Genomic DNA, 23,313 nt, shown 5'->3' on the forward strand with positions numbered 1-23,313 from the left:
GAGAAAAACCGATATGGATAACATGAGTGGCATCCACCCAGGGGTACCTCTACTCTTCCACTGCTAGGCCTGATGGGTAGATAACCCATGGGGATGTACAGGATAAAGCCAGATGGATGGCTCAATCACCAGGCATCACTAAAGGCTTCAGATGATGCTTAGGCCTGGATTGAGATATGAATCACATTGAAATAGGAATCACATTTAAATAGGAATCGCATTGAAATAGGAATCACATTGAAATAGGAATCACATTGAAATAGGAATCACATTGAAATAGGAATCGCATTGAAATAGGAATCACATTGAAATAGGAATCACATTGAAATAGGAATCGCATTGAAATAGGAATCGCATTGAAATAGGAATCACATTGAAATAGGAATCGCATTGAAATAGGAATGAAATTGAAATAGGAATCACATTGAAATAGGAATCAAATTGAAATATGAATCACACAATGCCAGGTTGCTGTCTCCTGGTGGGATTATTCCAACCTTTTTAAAACGAGGAAGGCATTAGAGCGCAAACTGTCAGACGGGTACAAGATCCCAAACGCTTCTCCCGTCACTCGATGTTCAGTGCCTGTCAGGGGCTAATTCCAATCGATATTTCCACTCTGCGCATGTTGCTGGAAATTAATTGAGTTTCCTTCGAAAACCGCTGGACAGTAAATCTATGAATACATTAAATCAAATAATAATTAGATTAATAGGCATTCAAATCTCAACTGCATCTTTCTCCCATTCTCTCTCTCTCTCTCTCTCTCCTTCATTCCTTCAGCCCTCTCTCTGATGTGTTCCGCAGGCCCTGTGGGGAAGCTGACAGTGTTTCAGGTTTGGGTCGGACAACCTCCCAGCTGCAGTTCCATCTGTTGTGGGACATGGCATTGGTGTGAAAGGGAGAGTGGTGCTTAGAGGGGAACAGAACATGGGCTAATGTTCCCAGAAGTCAGGAAACCACTAAAGTCTGAAACAACTGCACTGCCTTGAGGAAAGGAGCGACTGTGTGTGTGTGTGTGTGTTCCGTGCCCACATCCCATTACACCGACACAGTCACAGTCCCAGTCTGAAAGGATTATAAATGAAGGGCATTATAATAGTCTGGATCCTAAACCAAGTTGAGCAGTTCTGGATACAAACACAAACACACACACACACACACACACACACACACACACACACACACACACACACACACACACACACACACACACACACACACACACACACACACACACACACACACACACACACACACACACACACACACACACACACACACACACACACACACACACACACACACACACACACACACAAAGCGCGGCTCTTCCTCTGTATTTTATAAAGGTGGGTGGACTCTCCCAAGCTCTCTTGATACGTTATCAAATAATGGGATGGAGGCTAAAGTTATTTTAGCGTAGTCTGGATAGTTGAGAATATCAAGGTGTGTGTCTATTCACCACCACCCCCTCCCACACACGCGCAAACAGCTCCTCTCCTCACTACGACATCGATCCCAGTGCAGGTGTGCAACACAGTGTGACTGATGTGAAAAGAGCAACAGGTCCCTTGGGCCTCCCTTGACTCTCTCTCCCAGGCCTGTAGAACACAGAGTGACGCTACAGTATAGGCCAGATCCAACCACACTGCCACGGGCTACACCAACACTGTTCCCTCCACTCCAGCCCTGACATACAGCTCATTGATTGAACAAGCTCCACAGTGCTCCACGCTGCAGCTGAGAGTGGAGGGGATTCCTTCCATGGGCAGAGCAGAGAGAAAGAGGAAGGTCTTACATACTCAGGTTAGACTGGGAAGCCTGTGACCTCTAACTAAGTCTGCGTAACAGGCTACATATACACAACTCCCTTTGGATTTTATGTCCAGGCACAGCAAGTAGCTTACTTTAACAGAATGGCGACATTAGGTATCTGACTTGCCGTATAACTATATGTATGTAGCTAGGGAATTATCTTCGATTATAAACTCTTCGAATTCTCTTCGATTATAATTACAGCCGTATAAATTCCCCCCCAAGCAGACACATCGATGGCTCTGAACAAACTTTATTTGACTCTTTGCAAACTGGAATCCAACTGGCTGCATTTATTGTAGCTGGGGATTTTAACAAAGCTAATCTGAAAACAAGACTCCCTAAATTGTATCAGCATATCGATTGCGCAACCAGGGCTGGAAAAACCTTGGATCATTGCTATTCCAACTTCCGCGACGCATATAAGGCCCTGCCCCGCCCTCCTTTTAGAAAAGCTGACCCCAACTCCATTTTGTTGATCCCTGCCTACAGACAGAAACTAAAACAAGAAGCTCCCGCGCTGAAGTCTGTTCAACGCTGGTCCGATCAATCTGATTCCACACTCCAAGACTGCTTCCATCACGTGGACTGGGATATGTTCCGTATTGCGTCAGACGACAACATTGACGAATACGCTGATTCGGTGTGCAAGTTCATAATAACGTGAGCTGAAGATGTCGTTCCCATAGCAACGATTAAAACATTCCCAAACCAAAAACCGTGGATTGATGGCAGCATTCGTGTGAAACTGAAAGCTCGAACCACTGCCTTTAATCAGGGCAAGGTGACTGGAAACATGACCGAATACAAACAGTGTAACTAATTCCCTCCGCAAGGCAATCAAACAAGCTAAGCGTCAGTATAGAGACAAAGTAGAATCCCAATTCAACGGCTCAGACACAAGAGGTATGTGGCAGGGTCTACAGTCAATCACGGATTACAAAAAGAAAACCAGCACCGTCACGGACCACGATGTCTTGCTCCCAGGCAGACTAAATAACTTTTTTGCCCGCTTTGAGGACAATACAGTGCCACTGACACTGCCCGAAACTAAAACATGCAGATTCTCGTTCACTGCAGCCGACGTGAGGAAAACATTTAAACGTGTCAACCCTCGCAAGGCTGCAGGCCCAGACGGCATCCCCAGCCGCGCTCTCAGAGCATGCACAGACCAGCTGGCTGGTGTGTTTACGGACATATTCAATCAATCCCTATCCCAGTCTGTTGTTCCCACATGCTTCAAGAGGGCCACCATTGTTCCCGTTCCCAAGAAAGCTAAGGTAACTCACTCACTTCCGTCATCATGAAGTGCTTTGAGAGACTAGTCAAGGACCATATCACGTCCAACTACCTGACACCCTAGACCCACTCCAATTTGCTTACCGCCCAAATAGGTCCACAGATGATGCAATCTCAACCACACAGCACACTGCCCTAACCCATCTGGACAAGAGGAATACCTATGTGAGAATGCTGTTCATCGACTACAGCTCGGCATTTAACACCATAGTGCCCTCCAAGCTCTCTCGACCCCCTGTCCTGTGCAACTGGGTACTGGACTTCCTGACGGGCCGACCTCAAGTGGTGAGGGTAGGCAACAACATCTCCACCCCGCTGATCCTCAACACTGGGGCCCCACAAGGGTGCGTTCTGAGCCCTCTCCTGTACTCCCTGTTCACCCACGACTGCGTGGCCACGCACGCCTCCAACTCAATCATCAAGTTTGCGGACGACACAACAGTGGTAGGCTTGATTACCAACAACGACGAGACGGCCTACAGGGAGGAGGTGAGGGCCCTCGGAGTGTGGTGTCAGGAAAATAACCTCACACTCAACGTCAACAAAACTAAGGAGATGATTGTGGACTTCAGGAAATAGCAGAGGGAACACCCCCCTATCCACATCGATGGAACAGTAGTGGAGAGGGTAGTAAGTTTTAAGTTCCTCGGCGTACACATCACAGACAAACTGAATTGGTCCACCCACACAGACAGCATCGTGAAGAAGGCGCAGCAGCGCCTCTTCAACCTCAGGAGGCTGAAGAAATTCGGCTTGTCACCAAAAGCACTCACAAACGTCTACAGATGCACAATCGAGAGCATCCTGTCGGGCTGTATCACCGCCTGGTACGGCAACTGCTCCGCCCAAAACCGTAAGGCTCTCCAGAGGGTAGTGAGGTCTGCACAACGCATCACCTGTAGCAGCAAACTACCTGCCCTCCAGGACACCTACACCACCCGATGTCACAGGAAGGCCATAAAGACCATCAAGGACAACAACCACCCGAGCCACTGCCTGTTCACCCCGCTATCATCCAGAAGGCGAGGTCAATACAGGTGCATCAAAGCTGGGACCGAGAGACTGAAAAACAGCTTCTATCTCAAGGCCATCAGACTGTTAAACAGCCACCACGAACATTGAGTGGCTGCTGCCAACACACTGACTCAACTCCAGCCACTTTAATAATGGGAATTGATGGGAAATGATGTAAAATATATCACTAGCCACTTTAAACAATGCTACCTAATATAATGTTTACATACCCTACATTATTCATCTCATATGTATACGTATATACTGTACTCTGTATCATCTACTGCATCCTTATGTAATACATGTATCACTAGCCACTTTAACTATGCCACTTTGTTTACATACTCACCTCATATGTATATACTGCACTCAATACCATCTACTGTATCTTACCATCACTCATTCATATATCTTTATTTACATATTCTTTATCCCCTTACACTTGTGTCTATAAGGTAGTAGTTTTGAAATGGTTAGCTTGATTACTTGTTGGTTATTACTGCATTGTCGGAACTAGAAGCACAAGCATTTCGCTACACTTGCATTAACATCTGCTAACCATGTGTATGTGACAAATACAATTTGATTTGATTTATAGTAAGAGTGTATTTGTGGCAGTGTGTTCTTGCGATGTTCAGACCACAGCTAGCTAAGAGCTCCCTCAGGACCACAGTGCCTGCTAGACTCTAAAAAAAAAAGGTACTGTCTAGCACCAAAAATGTTATTCGGCTGTCCCCGTAGGAGCACCCTTTGAAGAACCCCTTTTGGTTCCAGGTAGAACCCTTTTGGGTTCCATGTATAACCCTTTCCACAGAGGGTTCTACATGAAACCAAAAAGATTTCTACCTGGAATTAAAAAGGGTTCTACCTGGAACCAAAAAGGGTTCTCCTATTGTTAATTTGAACCTTTGTTTAACTAGGCAAGTCGGTTAAGAACAAATTCTTATTTACAATGACGGCCTACCAAAAGGCAAAAGGCCACCCTGCGGTGAAAGGCCTGGCATTAAAAATATAAATAAATTAAATAAAAAAATAGGACAAAAACCCACATCACGACAAGAGAGACAACACAACATGTAGCATCACAACATGGCAGCAGCACAACATGGTAGCAGCACAACATGTAGCAACACAACATGGTAGCAGGACAACATGTAGCAGCACAACATGTAGCATCACAACATGTAGCATCACAACATGTAGCATCACAACATGTAGCAGCACAACATGTAGCAACACAACATGTAGCAGCACAACATGTAGCATCACAACATGTAGCAGCACAACATGTAGCAGCACAACATGTAGCATCACAACATGTAGCAGCACAACATGTAGCAGCACAACATGTAGCAACACAACATGTAGCATCACAACATGGCAGCAGCACAACATGTAGCAGCACAACATGTAGCATCACAACATGTAGCAGCACAACATGTAGCATCACAACATGTAGCAGCACAACATGTAGCATCACAACATGTAGCAGCACAACATGTAGCATCACAACATGTAGCAGCACAACATGTAGCAGCACAACATGTAGCAACACAACATGTAGCATCACAACATGGCAGCAGCACAACATGTAGCAGCACAACATGTAGCAACACAACATGTAGCAGCACAACATGGCAGCAGCACAACATGTAGCAGCACAACATGTAGCAACACAACATGTAGCAGCACAACATGTAGCAACACAACATGTAGCAACACAACATGTAGCAGCACAACATGTAGCAGCACAACATGTAGCAACACAACATGTAGCATCACAACATGTAGCAGGACAACATGTAGCAGCACAACATGTAGCAGCACAACATGTAGCAACACAACATGTAGCAGCACAACATGTAGCAGGACAACATGTAGCAACACAACATGTAGCATCACAACATGTAGCAGCACAACATGTAGCAACACAACATGTAGCATCACAACATGTAGCAACACAACATGTAGCAGCACAACATGTAGCAGCACAACATGTAGCAACACAACATGTAGCAGCACAACATGTAGCAGCACAACATGTAGCAGCACAACATGTAGCAGGACAACATGTAGCAACACAACATGTAGCATCACAACATGTAGCAGCACAACATGTAGCAGCACAACATGTAGCAGCACAACATGGCAGCAGCACAACATGTAGCAGCACAACATGTAGCAACACAACATGTAGCAGCACAACATGTAGCAGCACAACATGTAGCAGCACAACATGTAGCAGCACAACATGTAGCAGCACAACATGTAGCAGCACAACATGTAGCAGCACAACATGTAGCAGCAGCACAACATGGTAGCAGCACAACATGTAGCAACACAACATGTAGCAGCACAACATGTAGCAGCACAACATGTAGCAGCACAACATGGCAGCAGCACAACATGTAGCAGCACAACATGTAGCAACACAACATGTAGCAGCACAACATGTAGCAGCACAACATGGTAGCAGCACAACATGGCAGCACAACATGGTAGCAGCACAACATGTAGCAGCACAACATGGTAGCAGCACAACATGTAGCAGCAGCACAACATGTAGCAGCACAACATGTAGCAGCACAACATGTAGCAGCACAACATGTAGCAGAACAACATGTAGCAGCACAACATGGTAGCAGCACAACATGTAGCAACACAACATGGTAGCAGGACAACATGTAGCAGCACAACATGTAGCATCACAACATGTAGCATCACAACATGTAGCATCACAACATGTAGCAGCACAACATGTAGCAACACAACATGTAGCAGCACAACATGTAGCAACACAACATGTAGCAGCACAACATGTAGCATCACAACATGTAGCAGCACAACATGTAGCAGCACAACATGTAGCATCACAACATGTAGCAGCACAACATGTAGCAGCACAACATGTAGCAACACAACATGTAGCATCACAACATGGCAGCAGCACAACATGTAGCAGCACAACATGTAGCATCACAACATGTAGCAGCACAACATGTAGCATCACAACATGTAGCAGCACAACATGTAGCATCACAACATGTAGCAGCACAACATGTAGCAGCACAACATGTAGCAACACAACATGTAGCATCACAACATGGCAGCAGCACAACATGTAGCAGCACAACATGTAGCAACACAACATGTAGCAGCACAACATGTAGCAGCACAACATGTAGCAGCACAACATGTAGCAGGACAACATGTAGCAACACAACATGTAGCATCACAACATGTAGCAGCACAACATGTAGCAGCACAACATGTAGCAGCACAACATGGCAGCAGCACAACATGTAGCAGCACAACATGGCAGCAGCACAACATGTAGCAGGACAACATGTAGCAACACAACATGTAGCATCACAACATGTAGCAACACAACATGTAGCAGCACAACATGTAGCAGCACAACATGTAGCAACACAACATGTAGCAGCACAACATGTAGCAGCACAACATGTAGCAGCACAACATGTAGCAGGACAACATGTAGCAACACAACATGTAGCATCACAACATGTAGCAGCACAACATGTAGCAGCACAACATGTAGCAGCACAACATGGCAGCAGCACAACATGTAGCAGCACAACATGTAGCAACACAACATGTAGCAGCACAACATGTAGCAGCACAACATGTAGCAGCACAACATGTAGCAGCACAACATGTAGCAGCACAACATGTAGCAGCACAACATGTAGCAGCACAACATGTAGCAGCACAACATGTAACAGCACAACATGTAGCAGCACAACATGTAGCAGCACAACATGTAGCAGCACAACATGTAGCAGCAGCACAACATGGTAGCAGCACAACATGTAGCAACACAACATGTAGCAGCACAACATGTAGCAGCACAACATGTAGCAGCACAACATGGCAGCAGCACAACATGTAGCAGCACAACATGTAGCAACACAACATGTAGCAGCACAACATGTAGCAGCACAACATGTAGCAGCACAACATGTAGCAGCACAACATGGTAGCAGCACAACATGGCAGCACAACATGGTAGCAGCACAACATGTAGCAGCACAACATGGTAGCAGCACAACATGTAGCAGCAGCACAACATGTAGCAGCACAACATGTAGCAGCACAACATGTAGCAGCACAACATGTAGCAGCACAACATGTAGCAGCACAACATGTAGCAGCACAACATGTAGCAGCACAACATGGTAGCAGCACAACATGTAGCAGCACAACATGGTAGCAGCACAACATGTAGCAGCAGCACAACATGTAGCAGCACAACATGTAGCAGCACAACATGGTAGCAGCACAACATGTAGCAGCACAACATGGTAGCAGCACAACATGTAGCAGCAGCACAACATGTAGCAGCACAACATGTAGCAGCACAACATGTAGCAGCACAACATGTAGCAGCACAACATGTAGCAGCACAACATGTAGCAGGACAACATGTAGCAGCACAACATGTAGCAGCACAACATGTAGCAACACAACATGTAGCAGCACAACATGTAGCAACACAACATGTAGCATCACAACATGTAGCAGCACAAAATGTAGCAGCACAACATGTAGCAGCACAACATGTAGCAGCACAACATGTAGCAGCACAACATGTAGCATCACAACATGTAGCAACACAACATGTAGCATCACAACATGTAGCAGCACAAAATGTAGCAGCACAACATGTAGCAGCACAACATGTAGCAGCACAACATGTAGCAGCACAACATGTAGCATCACAACATGTAGCAGGACAACATGTAGCAGCAGAACATGTAGCAGCACAACATGGCAGCAGCAGAACATGTAGCAGCACAACATGTAGCAGCACAACATGTAGCAACACAACATGTAGCAGCACAACATGTAGCAGCACAACATGTAGCAGCACAACATGTAGCAGCACAACATGTAGCAACACAACATGTAGCAGCACAACATGTAGCAGCACAACATGTAGCAGCACAACATGTAGCAGCACAACATGTAGCAGCACAACATGTAGCAACACAACATGTAGCAGCACAACATGTAGCAGCACAACATGTAGCAGCACAACATGTAGCAGCACAACATGTAGCAGCACAACATGGCAGCAGCACAACATGTAGCAGCACAACATGTAGCAACACAACATGGCAGCAGAACATGTAGCAGCACAACATGTAGCAGCACAACATGTAGCAACACAACATGGTAGCAGCACAACATGGCAGCAGAACATGTAGCAGCACAACATGTAGCAGCACAACATGGCAGCAGAACATGTAGCAGCACAACATGTAGCAGCACAACATGGCAGCAGCACAACATGTAGCAGCACAACATGTAGCAGCACAACATGTAGCAACACAACATGGTAGCAGCACAACATGGCAGCAGAACATGTAGCAGCACAACATGGCAGCAGCACAACATGCAGCAGCACAACATGGTAGCAGCAGCACAACATGGTAGTAGCACAACATTTAGCAGCAGCACAACATGGTAGCAGCAGCACAACATGGTAGCAGCAGCACAACATGGTAGTAGCACAACATGTAGCAGCAGCACAACATGTAGCAGCAGCACAACATGTAGCAGCAGCACAACATGGTAGCAGCAGCACAACATGTAGCAGCACAACATGTAGCAGCACAACATGTAGCAGCACAACATGTAGCACAAAACAGCACAAAATGTTACAAACATTGTTGGGCAAAGACAACAGCACAAAGGGCAAGAAGGTAGAGACAACAATACGTCACGCAAAGCAGCCACAACTGTCAGTAAGAGTGTCCATGATTGAGTCTTGAACGTCCTATGGGGACAGCCTTTATTCTAACGCTAAGAACTACGCTGCTGTGGTAAGGCAGGGAGTGACAGGTAATGTACTGTGTGTCGTTGTGTGTGTATATACTTATGTGAGAAAAGCAGGCACATGTGACCATTGTGGGGCAACATTTCACATGTAACAATATCCCTGTAACGTCGACTCATCTTCTGTATGAATAAATGACAAAACATATCGCTCCCCTCGAAGTCCCTGAGACAAACCGCCCGCGGAGCACTGATGAAAACATATCGCTCCCCTCGAAGTCCCTGAGACAAACCGCCCGCGGAGCACTGATGAATTGGGCCTGATTTCTGTGGTGATCGTCGTTCCAACTTCAGCACGAGCCATTATTATTGACCCTGAGCGAGCCTGACTCATCACCTGGCGACAGGGAGACACGCTCCGCTATACGATTCAGACAAGCCACGCCAACAGAGACACAACACGCACACACACATATGGGTGTACAGCAAACCAAGCCCTTTAGATGGGTGAACTCCGTGATTAACATGAAAACTCCAGCCTCGCTCTCTATTCTCGGCCCCATTGTTTCCACTCCCCTGATTAGTCTCTCCATTCATTCACAAGTATAAACCACCATCCCCATTCCCAACCAGCTTGGAGCAGCAGGAGGGCCTGTGTGCCTAAAACAAGCCTGATTCCATATTATCATCAATTAAAAGCTGGTAAACTTTCTTCAGAGGGCTTTATAAATCTAATAATGACCTTCTCAGACTGTATCCATGTATAATTTAACATATGGATGTGCTCAATTAGCAGCTGTAATTAACGACAGTGCTCCAATTTGGAAGTAGGGGGAGGAGAGCGAGAGCGGGAGGGGATCGGGGTGCAGCATTTTGGAAGAGAGAGCTGCATACTATGGTGTATTAATGTGTATTAATGTGCCAACAATAGCTAACCATTTCAAGTTGAAATAACAGCTAACACAACACTGTACCTTCAAAAAATAGAGGAATGGAATTTTACTGGACGGAACACAGAATGATCCACATTCACGCAGCTAAGACACCACATCTCTTAAATGATAGAGCCAGGATCAGACAGACAGACAGACCCCACCAGACAGTAAATCAATGATCACCAGCACCCTCCATTAAATATTTCTAAGATGTAATAATCAACCTTATTTTTCACTCCAATAACCGTATATACATACGTACAGTGCATTCAGACCCCTTGACTATTTCCACATTTTGTTACATTGCAGACCTATATTAAAATTGATTCAATTGTTTTTTTTCCCCTCATCAATCTACACACAATACCCCATAATGACAAAGTGAAAACAGTTTTTCAAATGTATTAAAAATAAACATCAGAAATACCATATTTACATAAGTATTCAGACCCTTTGCTATGTGACTCGAAATTGAGCTCAGGTGCATTCTGTTTCCATTGATCATCCTTGAGATGTTTCTACAACTTAATTTGCGTCTACCTGTGGTAAATTCAATTGATTGGACATGATTTGGAAAGACGCACACCTGTCTATATAAGGTCTCACAGTTGACAGTGCATGTCAGAGCAAAAACCAAGCCATGAACACAGTGGTCTCCATCACTCTTAAATGGAAGACGTTTGGAGCCACCAAGACTCCTCAATCAGGCCTTTATGGTAGATTGGCCAGATGGAAGCCACTCCTCAGTAAAAGGCACATAACAGCCGCTTGGAGTTTGCCAAAAGGTACCTAAAGGACTCTCCGACCATGAGAAAGAAGATTCTCTGGTCTGATGAAACCAAGATTGAACTTTTTAGCCCGAATGCCAATCATCACGTCTGGAGGAAACCTGGAACCATCCCTACGGTGGTGGCAGCATCAATCTGTGAGGATGTTTTTCAGCAGCAGGGAATAGAAAACTAGTCAGGATCGAGGGAAAGATGAACAGAGCAAAGTACAGAGAGATGCTTGATGAAAACTTGCTTCAGAGCACTCTGGACCTCAGACTGGGGCGAAGTTCACCTTCTAACAGGACAACGACCTTAAGCACACAGCCAAGACAATGCAGGAGTTGCTTCGGGGAAAGTCTCTGAATGTCTTTGAGTGGCCCAGCCAGAGCCCGGCCTTAAATCCAATCGAACATCTCTGGAGAGACCTGAAAATAGCTGTGCAGCGACGCTCCCCATTCATTCAACCTGGCAGAGCTTGAGAGGATCTGTAGAGAAGAATGGGAGAAACTCCCCAAATACAGGTGTGCCAAGTGTGTAGCGTCATAGACTCGAGCCTGTAATCACTGCCAGAAGTGCTTCAACAAAGTACCGAGTAAAGGGTCTGAATACTTAAGTAAATGTGATATTTCAGTTTAATGTTTTAGAAATTAGCACAAAAAAAAATCTGTTTTTGCTTTGTAATTATGGGGCATCGTGTGTAGATTGCCGAGAAGAAGAAAACGATGTAATCAGTTTTAGAATAAGGCTGTAACATAACAACATTTGGAAAAAGTCAAGGGGTCTGAATACTTTATACAGTTGTGATAGATGAAAAAGTGATAGAGGGAAAGTATAGCCACTGTAAGTGACCCGGCAGTGTTAAAACAGCATAGAAATTAAGGGAATAAGATGGTGAGAGGTGACCTTGATAGCCAAAGCATTTCAATGTAATGAATAATGAAAACGTGTTTAAGGCCCGCATCTGTAATGACACTTGCATAGGTTAATGTGATACTAAAGAGCCTGAAAATATTTCTATGTTAAGGGAGCATATCTTGCTTTAGATATTGTGGTTACTAAATTTGACCTTTTCTGTAAAGAAAACGCTTGGAAACAATCATAATTTTCAGTTCCAATTCCAGACGTTTGGGTAGGTAAATCCAAAGTAAAAAGTGGGTGAAATAATGGGGTGTATTTACATGAAATGTTATTTTTCATGTTTATGTATTAGGTTTAACCAAAGAGGACAGGTACAGTAGGTTGAGTGTTGAAAGAAATAGGTTGCAGCTTGAAATATAAGTTAGGTAATAATATAACAGTTGGCAATGAATCAACATTGAATTTGGTTTCAACAAAGATGTTTTATTTATTTACAAAACAAATGTACTTTTAGGTTGACCCAAAGAGTCATATCCTGCTGTGACTGGAGACCACATTTGAGTCTCGTCTTCAGCCATCTCTCCGCATTGGTATCGACAGATAGAGGGACGGGATAGAGGGGTTAGAGACCGAGGTCAAAGTCAAGATCATCGACCCCCCAGCTTCAAATACATTCTCAGTTTGTGTTGGTCGATTTGGCGTCTGTTCAGCTAAACATAGGGTATGGCAAAGTGGGGTATGGGGGATTTTTTTTTTTTAAGTTGAAGCTTGTTTACTGCATTTCTATACAATTTAAAAACTCTAAAATGCATTTGGAGAACAGCAACAAAAAAAAATGTATATTTTTTTTTACCCCAGTCGTGAATTATTATCGCAATATAACGTCATATTCAATGTCAACCACTACTCACCCTCATCATAAATGGACTATTTACTTGTGGAACGGTGCAACATGAAATAGATGCATAATACACGCTATCAAGTCACAACATGGCCGATTTCAAACATGCCGACATCCATAGGCGGAGTTTCACGTTTGGGGAAGCAATTTTTTCACCAATAAAATTGCACCTTTACAATAAAGCATTGCATACATTTACAGTATCATTGCATTTTTCAGGCTAATGTAAGACAGGCTACTATTCCTAATGTGATGAGTAGATTGCATTGTCGTAATTTAGGCTAATAATATAAGTCAATTACTGTGAGCAAAACAGACAGTTCTGAACAATGCATTAACAATGCATGCCTGGGCGCGTAGTAACATAGAGTAGGCCTAATCAGAGACGTTTATTCTTTGTTTGTTTTTTTTCACGGGAAAATGTTTCATGCAATTCTACTATATGATTGGAGACAAGCGACATATTTCGTAATACGACACAGATTAGTAGCCTACTCTTCTGACACTGTCAAACAGATCAGTAAAAACAACTTGGCCTTGAATGCAGCCATCTCATCGAGGCTTATGGGAAGGGGAGACACAAATGGTACAATATGACTTCCATCTAGCCTGGAGGAGGAAATTATTTTCCCGAAAATGTTTCCAGTGGTACTGATCCCATGGTAAACACAGTCAATATGCAGCCCTCACTGGGGACACGGCTGACGCTGTCCGCTGGTGCCAATGGTAAACACAGTCAATATGCAGCCCTCACTGGGGACACGGCTGATGCTGTCTGCTGGTGCCAATGGTAAACACAGTCAATATGCAGCCCTCACTGGGGACATGGCTGATGCTGTCCGCTGGTGCCAATGGTAAACACAGTCAATATGCAGCCCTCACTGGGGACACACGCTGATGCTGTCCGCTGGTGCCAATGGTAAACACAGTCAATATGCAGCCCTCACTGGGGACACGGCTGATGCTGTCTGCTGGTGCCAATGGTAAACACAGTCAATATGCAGCCCTCACTGGGGACACGGCTGACGCTGTCTGCTGGTGCCAGTAAGATAGGCTACCGTTCGCTCGACTGTGAGCTGCACATTTTGATGCCTAGCTACAGATTAGTATTTCATTTGTCTTCTCTTTTCAGCAATAGCCATTTGCTTTCTAAACGGTGTTTTTCCTACGATATATTGGGATAGGCCAAGACCTATTTAAAGTGCTTTTCACGGCGCTGTAACTCAACAATCAGCTATTTGGTAGAGGCTATTTGCTTGCGCGCGCTGCCCAAATTGCGACCTTAAAAACAGTCCACAGGTCATTTATAAAAGAAGCTCATAGTCCTCTGTGGTCAAATCATGTGGTCCTTCTGTGGCACAGTTGGTAGAGCATGGCGCTTGTAACGCCAGGGTAGTGGGTTCGATTCCCGGGACCACCCATACGTAGAATGTATGCACACATGACTGTAAGTCGCTTTGGATAAAAGCGTCAGCTAAATGGCATATATTATTATTATTATATTATGCACATTGGTGTAGTATTTTTTTAAATTATTTTATTCATTTCTGCATAGGCACGAGCAATGATATACAGTCAGGTCCATACACATATTTGGACATTGACCAAGTTATTATTACCGTAGCTGTTTAGCACAGCACATTGGAGTTGAAATGAACTAATGAATATGAGCTGAAAGTGCAGAGATGCTTTTTCTCTCCCTTTTCTAAGGGACCAAAAGTAATTGGACAATTGGCTGCTCAGCTGTTCCATGGCCAGGTGTGTGTTATTCCCTCATTAGTTCATTCACAAGTAAGCAGATAAAAGGTCTAGAGTTGATTTCAAGTGTGGCATTTGCATTTGGAATCTGTTGCTGTTCACCCTCAATATGAAGTCCAAAGAGCTGTCACTGCCAGTGAATCAAGCCATCATTAGGCTGAAAGATCTAAACGAACTCATCAGAGAGATAGTAAAAACATTAGGTGTGGACAAATCGACTATTTGGTACATTCTTAAAAAGAAACAATGCACTGTTGAGATCAGCAACACCAAAAGGGCTGGGAAGACCATGGAAAACAACTGTGGTGGAAAACAACTGTGGTGGAAAACAACTGTGGTGGATGGCAGAATCATTATTTTTCTGGTGAAGGGGGGGCTATGTCTAAGTGGTTGTAATTCATACACCGGTCATACAATAATTGACAAAACCATTAAATTAAAAAATTATACACTTAAAGCGCATCTTGACTTTCTTTCCAAATCCATTGTGGTGGTGGACAGAGCCAAAATGATGCAAATGATGTCACTGTCTAAACACTGATGGACCTGACTGTAGCTCATTTTGGCAAATGTCATTACATTTACTTTAGGGGAAGCTTCTCTTCCCCGAGCCTATTGAACACGCCGCCTCTGCCGACGTCAAGGTGGAAGGAACTGGTGCATAAAACACCTCAGTATGTGAGATTCCACACAGACAGGTAGACAAACAGGTAGACAGACAGGTAGACAGACAGGTAGACAGACAGGTAGACAAACAGGTAGACAGACAGGTAGACAGACAGGTAGACAGACAGGTAGACAGACAGGTAGACAGACAGGTAGACAGACAGGTAGACAGACAGGTAGACAGACAGGTAGACAGACAGGTAGACAAACAGGTAGACAGACAGGTAGACAGACAGGTAGACAAACAGGTAGACAGACAGGTAGACAAACAGGTAGACAAACAGGTAGACAGACAGGTAGACAGACAGGTAGACAAACAGGTAGACAGACAGGTAGACAGACAGGTAGACAAACAGGTAGACAGACAGGTAGACAGACAGGTAGACAAACAGGTAGACAGACAGGTAGACAGACAGGTAGACAGACATGTAGACAAACAGGTAGACAAACAGGTAGACAAACAGGTAGACAAACAGGTAGACAAACAGGTAGACAAACAGGCAGACAAACAGGTAGACAAACAGGTAGACAAACAGGTAGACAGACAGGCAGACAAACAGGTAGACAGACAGGTAGACAAACAGGTAGACAAACAGGTAGACAAACAGGTAGACAGACAGGTAGACAAACAGGCAGACAAACAGGTAGACAAACAGGTAGACAAACAGGTAGACAGACAGGTAGACAAACAGGTAGACAGACAGGTAGACAAACAGGTAGACAGACAGGTAGACAAACAGGTAGACAGACAGGTAGACAGACAGGTAGACAAACAGGTAGACAAACAGGTAGACAAACAGGTAGACAAACAGGTAGACAGACAGGTAGACAGACAGGTAGACAAACAGGTAGACAGACAGGTAGACAAACAGGTAGACAAACAGGTAGACAAACAGGTAGACAAACAGGTAGACAGACAGGTAGACAGACAGGTAGACAAACAGGTAGACAAACAGGTAGACAGACAGGTAGACAAACAGGTAGACAAACAGGTAGACAGAGAGGTAGACAAACATGTAGACAGACAGGTAGACAAACAGGTAGACAAACAGGTAGACAAACAGGTAGACAGACAGGTAGACAGACAGGTAGACAAACAGGCAGACAAACAGGCAGACAAACAGGTAGACAAACAGGTAGACAGACAGGTAGACAAACAGGTAGACAGACATGTAGACAAACAGGTAGACAAACAGGTAGACAAACAGGTAGACAAACAGGTAGACAGACAGGTAGACAGACAGGTAGACAAACAGGTAGACAAACAGGTAGACAAACAGGTAGACAAACAGGTAGACAGACAGGTAGACAGACAGGTAGACAAACAGGTAGACAGACATGTAGACAAACAGGTAGACAAACAGGTAGACAAACAGGCAGACAAACAGGCAGACAAACAGGTAGACAGACAGGTAGACAAACAGGTAGACAAACAGGTAGACAAACAGGTAGACAGACAGGTAGACAAACAGGTAGACAGACAGGTAGACAGACAGGTAGACAAACAGGTAGACAGACAGGTAGACAAACAGGTAGACAAACAGGTAGACAGACAGGTAGACAGACAGGTAGACAGACATGTAGACAAACAGGTAGACAAACAGGTAGACAAACAGGCAGACAAACAGGTAGACAGACAGGTAGACAAACAGGTAGACAGACAGGTAGACAAACAGGTAGACAGACAGGTAGACAGACAGGTAGACAGACAGGTAGACAAACAGGTAGACAGACAGGTAGACAGACAGGTAGACATACAGGTAGACAAACAGGTAGACAGACAGGTAGACAAACAGGAAGACAGACAGGTAGACAAACAGGTAGACAGACAGGTAGACAAACAGTTAGACAGACAGGTAAACAGACAGGTAGACAGACAGGAAGACAGACAGGAAGACAGACATTTCAACCTCAGCCATTCACTGAGACAAACCTGCCCTACTTATGAGCTGCTGTAGTAACCTGCATTTCCCACTCACCCGGTGTCAGGGAGAATTGATCAAGGAAACGTCAGTGGGGGAAACAGCTATGAGGTCTTTGAAGGTTCTTCACACACCAACAGCACTGGCAGCTGGGACACTGAGCTATAAATACCACATCTGCTATTTGCTCCAACACCTTTAGCTCAACACAAATTAGCTTCCGTCTAGAAAAACCCAAAACGATTGATTTGTAGGAACATGTGCCTCTCTTATCACTCATGCTTTCTATCAAATTGTGTTTTTTTTGTCTCTCATCAGAGGATCTTGTCCTTCTCCCTTTCTTTCTCATCTTGCTCTGTCTCCTCTCTCTCCTCTTTCTACCTCCCTGTCTCCCTCCCCCCTCTGTCCCTCTTCTCTCCTCCCTTCAGTCTTACCTGCAGAACACTGGTCCTCGTCTGCCCCGTTCTCACAGTCCCTCTCCCCGTCACATCGCCATGACGATGAGATGCACTTGCTGGCCGAATCCCCGCAGTCAAACTTCTCAGGTGGGCACATCTGTCGACCTATCAGTGGAGGGAGGGAGGGAGGGAGGGAGGGAGGGAGGGAGGGAGGGAGGGAGGGAGGGAGGGAGGGAGGGAGGGAGGGAGGGAGGGAGGGAGGGAGGGAGGGAGGGAAAGAAATAGATGGGCATGAGGGAGAGAGAGGACACAGTTAGTCAATGAAACATCCAAATAGCTCAGTTATCATGTTGCTCAAATCGATTCCCCCTCAAATGCCTGCAATTAGAGCGGGCACACAGAGTAAGACAAAGGCCAAAAACACACAAAGCAAAAACATACACACACAAAGGCACATGCGCAGATCATTCCATCGAGTGAAACCATATTAAGGAAGCAGACCATTGTTTCTGTTCCCTAGCTTGCCCATGTGGTTCCTAGAGTCAGAAAAACACGGATGTACAATACATACATTTTACACTTGGCTTAGACAGCAAATCCATGCTTTCCTTTCCACAAATTTGACTCCCCATCTCCCCCTCCCCCTTTCCACAAACAGCACTGCTCCTACCTCTCTCTCATTCCCCATCCTCCCTCTCTCCTCCCCCTCTGCCCACCATTCCCAACCCGAGCCAGTATTGATGGGGGGGGGTGGAATTGATACAGTTACATATCGGGATATTATTTTTGACGATATAGCATGTCATAATATTATTTTTGACGATATAGCATGTCATAATATTATTTTTGACGATATAGCATGTCATAATATTATTTTTGACGATATAGCATGTCATAATATTATTTTTGACGATATAGCATGTCATAATATTATTTTTGACGATATAGCATGTCATAATATTATTTTTGACGATATAGCATGTCATAATATTATTTTTGACGATATAGCATGTCATAATATTATTTTTGACGATATAGCATGTCATAATATTATTTTTGCGCTAGTTGGCTGTACCTGCACTGTGTTCCTTGCATCTTATTTTTAAATAGGGAGCCAATTTGTTTTCAGCACTTTTATTTCCATGAGTGATAAACACATTTTCTCATGGCTCTCTCTTGTCCCTCTGCAGCAGACATATGGTGAGTAAAATATCGAATCACAAAATCACAGTATCGAATCGCAATGCATATATCATGAGAATTGCAATACATATCGTATTGGCACCTAAGTATCGTGATAATATCGTATTGTTATGTCCCTGGCCATTTCTAGCCCCACTAGCAAGAATAGGCCCAATGGGACTATATCCTAGATTACACACTACCACCCTCCCTCCTCTCTGTCTCCACTCGCTGGTTCCCAGTCCCAGGGGGGGCCATTGGGACTATATATTAGATTACATTATGCCCAGTGTCAAAAGATGCTCCATCAATTATACATTTTGGACTGTCACTGCCTGGCAACCCGCAATAGCAACCCCCCCCCAGATCAATATACACAGCAAATAATGGAGGCATTACAGCAGTTACTAACATTTTACTTGAAAAGAGCAGCTTTAACAATTTTGGGAATTAAGTGACTAATTCTGAGGTAAAACAGAGTTCATTTTAAAAAGTGTTTAAGTATTGCTTGTCAATGTATTCCCTCCCACTGATTCTGACCACTAGAGTCGGAGGTAAAACAGAGTTAATTTAAAAAGTGATTAAGTATTGCTTGTCAAAGAATTCCCTCCCACTGATTCTGACCACTAGAGTCGGAGGTAAAACAGAGTTAATTTAAAAAGTGTTTAAGTATTGCTTGTCAATGTATTCCCTCCCACTGATTCTGACCACTAGAGTCGGAAAAACAGAGTTCATTTAAAAAGTGTTTAAGTATTGCTTGTCAATGAATTCCCTCCCACTGATTCTGACCACTAGAGTCGGAGGTAAAACAGAGTTAATTTAAAAAGTGTTTAAGTATTGCTTGTCAATGTATTCCCTCCCACTGATTCTGACCACTAGAGTCGGAGGTAAAACAGAGTTCATTTTAAAAAGTGTTTAAGTATTGCTTGTCAATGTATTCCCTCCCACTGATTCTGACCACTAGAGTCGGAGGTAAAACAGAGTTAATTTAAAAAGTGATTAAGTATTGCTTGTCAAAGTATTCCCTCCCACTGATTTGCATTTAAGTTTAGATTTGGCCGCCACTGTTATTTCCTTCCTCGCATTCGCCTCAGACGGACACTGGCAGAAGTAGGCTTTGCATTCAGGTAAGTTATATGGTTTTGAAATTCATATTTGGCCTAAGTCAACCATTTGCCAATAGTTTCAAGCCAAATATTCATTACCTAGCAGACAATCAGCAGTGGAGGCTGGTGGGAGGGGCTATAGGAGGACGTTTAATCCTAGTAAAAATTCCCTGTCTTAGGTCAGTTAGGATCACCACTTTATTTTAAGAATGTGAAATGTAGGAGAGTGATTTATTTCAGCTTTTATTTCTTTCAGCACATTCCCAATGGGTCAGAAGTTAACATGCACTCAATTAGTATTTGGTATTATTGCTTTTAAATTGTTTAACTTGGGTCAAACGTTTTGGGTAGCCTTCCTCAAGCTTCCCAAAATAAGTTGGGTAAATTTTGGCCCATTCCTCCTGACAGAGCTGGTGTAACTGAGTCAGGTTTGTAGGCCTCTTGCTCGCACACGCCTTTTCAGTTCTGACCACAGATTTTCTATAGGATTGAGGTAAGGGCTTTGTGATGGCCACTCCAATACCTTGACTTGGTTGTCGTTAAGCCATTTTGCCACAACTTTGGAAGTATGCTTGGGGTCATTGTCCATTTGGAAGACCCATTTGCGACCAAGCTTTAACTTCCTGACCGATGTCTTGAGATATTGCTTCAATATATCCACAAAATGTTCCTGCCTCATGATGCCATCTATTTTGGGAAGTGCACATGCTGCCACTCCCGTGCTTCACGGTTGGGATGGTGTTCTTCAGCTTGCAAGCTTCCCTCTTTTTCCTCCAAACATAATTATGGCCAAACAGCTCTATTTTTGTTTCCGTAGACATTTCTCCAAAAAGTACGATCTTTGTCCCCATGTGCAGTTGCAAACAGTAGTCTGGCTTTTTTTATGGCGGATTTGGAGGTGTGGCTTCTTCCTTGCTGAGTGGCCTTTCAGGTTATGTCGATTATAGGACTTATTGTGGGAAGCTTGTGGAAGACTACATGAAACGTTTGACCCAAGTTAAACAATTTAACCTGTTAAGTCGACCCTCTACTTTTTCGAACATTCTGTTAAAAATCGCGCAACATTTCAGCGCCCTGCTACTCAGGCCAGGAATATAGTATATGCATATGATTAGTATGTGTGGATAGAAAACACTCAGACGTTTATAAAACTGGTTAAATCACGGCTGTGACTATAACAGAACGTGCGTTTCATCGAAAAGTGCAGGAATATCTGATCACTGAAAATGGAAAAAAATATCCATCCGCGACTTCAAGGAATTGTTCAAAGTGAATCGAATTAAATGAGGCCGAGGTTGCAGTGCCTACAGGTTCCACACGTTGTCTAGAGTCTTGCCATTTGATTCGCAATTGATTCTTGGTCTAACTGATTCAAGGGAATCGATTCCCTCCGGTCTCCGACCGGATGTTTTGGTCGAGCTCTCTCCAAGACATTTTTTCGAAACAGACACCTATAGAATTGACATCGCCTCCTGATGAATTTTATCGCTTATTAACGTGTACTAATACCTAAAGTTGCATTACAAAAGGATTTCGAAGTGTTTTGTGAAAGTTTATCGTCGACTTTTTGAATTTTAAAAAATGACGTTACGTTATGAAACGCTATTTTTTTCCGTTTATCACACAGTCTTCATAGATCGATATCTAGGCTATATATGGACCGATTTAATCGGAAAAAAGACCCAATAGTGATTATGGGACATCTAGGAGTGCCAACAAAGAAGATGGTCAAAGGTAATGAATGTTTTATATTTTATTTGTGCGGTTTGTGTAGCGACGACTATGCTAATTATTTTGTTTACGTCCCCTGCGGGTCTTTTGGGGTGTTACATGCTATCAGATAATAGCTTCTCATGCTTTCGCCGAAAAGCATTTTAAAAATCTGACTTGTTGCCTGGATTCACAACGAGTGTAGCTTTAATTCAATACCCTGCATGTCTATTTTAATGAACGCTTGAGTTTTAACTAATACTATTAGCATTTAGCGTAGCGCATTTGCATTTCCAGAGCTCTAGATGGGACGCCTGCGTGCCAGGTAGGACCAAGAGGTTAAAAGCAATATGCTCAATTAGTATTTGGTATCATGTGAACTTCTGACCCACTGGGAATGTGATGAAAGAAATAAAATCAGAAATAAATCCCTCTCTTACTATTATTCTGACAGTTCACATTCTTAAAATTGTGGTGATCCCAACTGACCTAAGACAGAGAATTTTCACGAGGAATGTCAGGAATTGTGAAACTGAGTTTAAATGTAGGTCGCTAAGGTATATGTAAACTTCCGACTTCAACTGTATGTGTAAAAACAAATTGGAACATGGCCGGTTTGGTCAGTACATAACAGTGAGCCAAATGTTACTTTGTTTAATGTCTTTCAAGTGTTCAAGAAATGCTCCCTGCTCACCGTAGCCTTAAAAGTCTACAAGGACTCTGAGACAGAAGTACATGAAGAAATGTTGGGGTGTTTCCTTCAGAAACCCTGTGTGCTAAAAATGTGTTTACCCAATAAACTAGTCCTTATTTGTCTAAAGTACAGAGATGTGACCAATGTATTAGTTCGTACAATCCTAGCTAGCACAAATTATATGACACACTTCTGTCCTGAGTCCAGCAGGCCAGATCTAATCCTGCTGGACCAGTTCTGCCACCCAGATCCAGACGGAGGTCTGCTGTTTGCAGGGATGGTACATTAAACGGGCGCCCCTAACCCCCGTGCCCCAAAGCCTGCGGGTGGTTACCGCTGAGACATTTAAATGCCAAACACATTTTTGGAAGGGGGGGATTGTGTCTGGGGTCTAAGGTTTGGAGGGATGGAGTCACACGTTACACATTCTGTGGCATGTCACAGATCACATCAGGCCCCATTTAATTGTATGTCTTCTCT

At 43.9% G+C, this 23,313-nt stretch overlaps 1 protein-coding gene across 5 annotated transcripts in view; it reads right to left on the reverse strand.

Annotated features, from left to right (window-relative positions):
* The window catches only part of LOC118358625 (low-density lipoprotein receptor-related protein 8-like), a 277,435-nt gene that overhangs the window by 85,429 nt on the left and 168,693 nt on the right, over nt 1–23,313 (reverse strand). For all 5 annotated transcript variants that reach the window (XM_052480114.1, XM_052480113.1, XM_052480115.1 and 2 more), the window contains one exon: nt 18,178–18,306. In XM_052480114.1, the coding sequence (XP_052336074.1) occupies nt 18,178–18,306 (129 nt within the window). The remainder of the gene's footprint in view (nt 1–18,177; nt 18,307–23,313) is intronic.

The sequence above is a fragment of the Oncorhynchus keta genome, chromosome 26, assembly GCF_023373465.1.
Source record: "Oncorhynchus keta strain PuntledgeMale-10-30-2019 chromosome 26, Oket_V2, whole genome shotgun sequence".
In the NCBI taxonomy this organism is placed as follows: domain Eukaryota; kingdom Metazoa; phylum Chordata; class Actinopteri; order Salmoniformes; family Salmonidae; genus Oncorhynchus; species Oncorhynchus keta.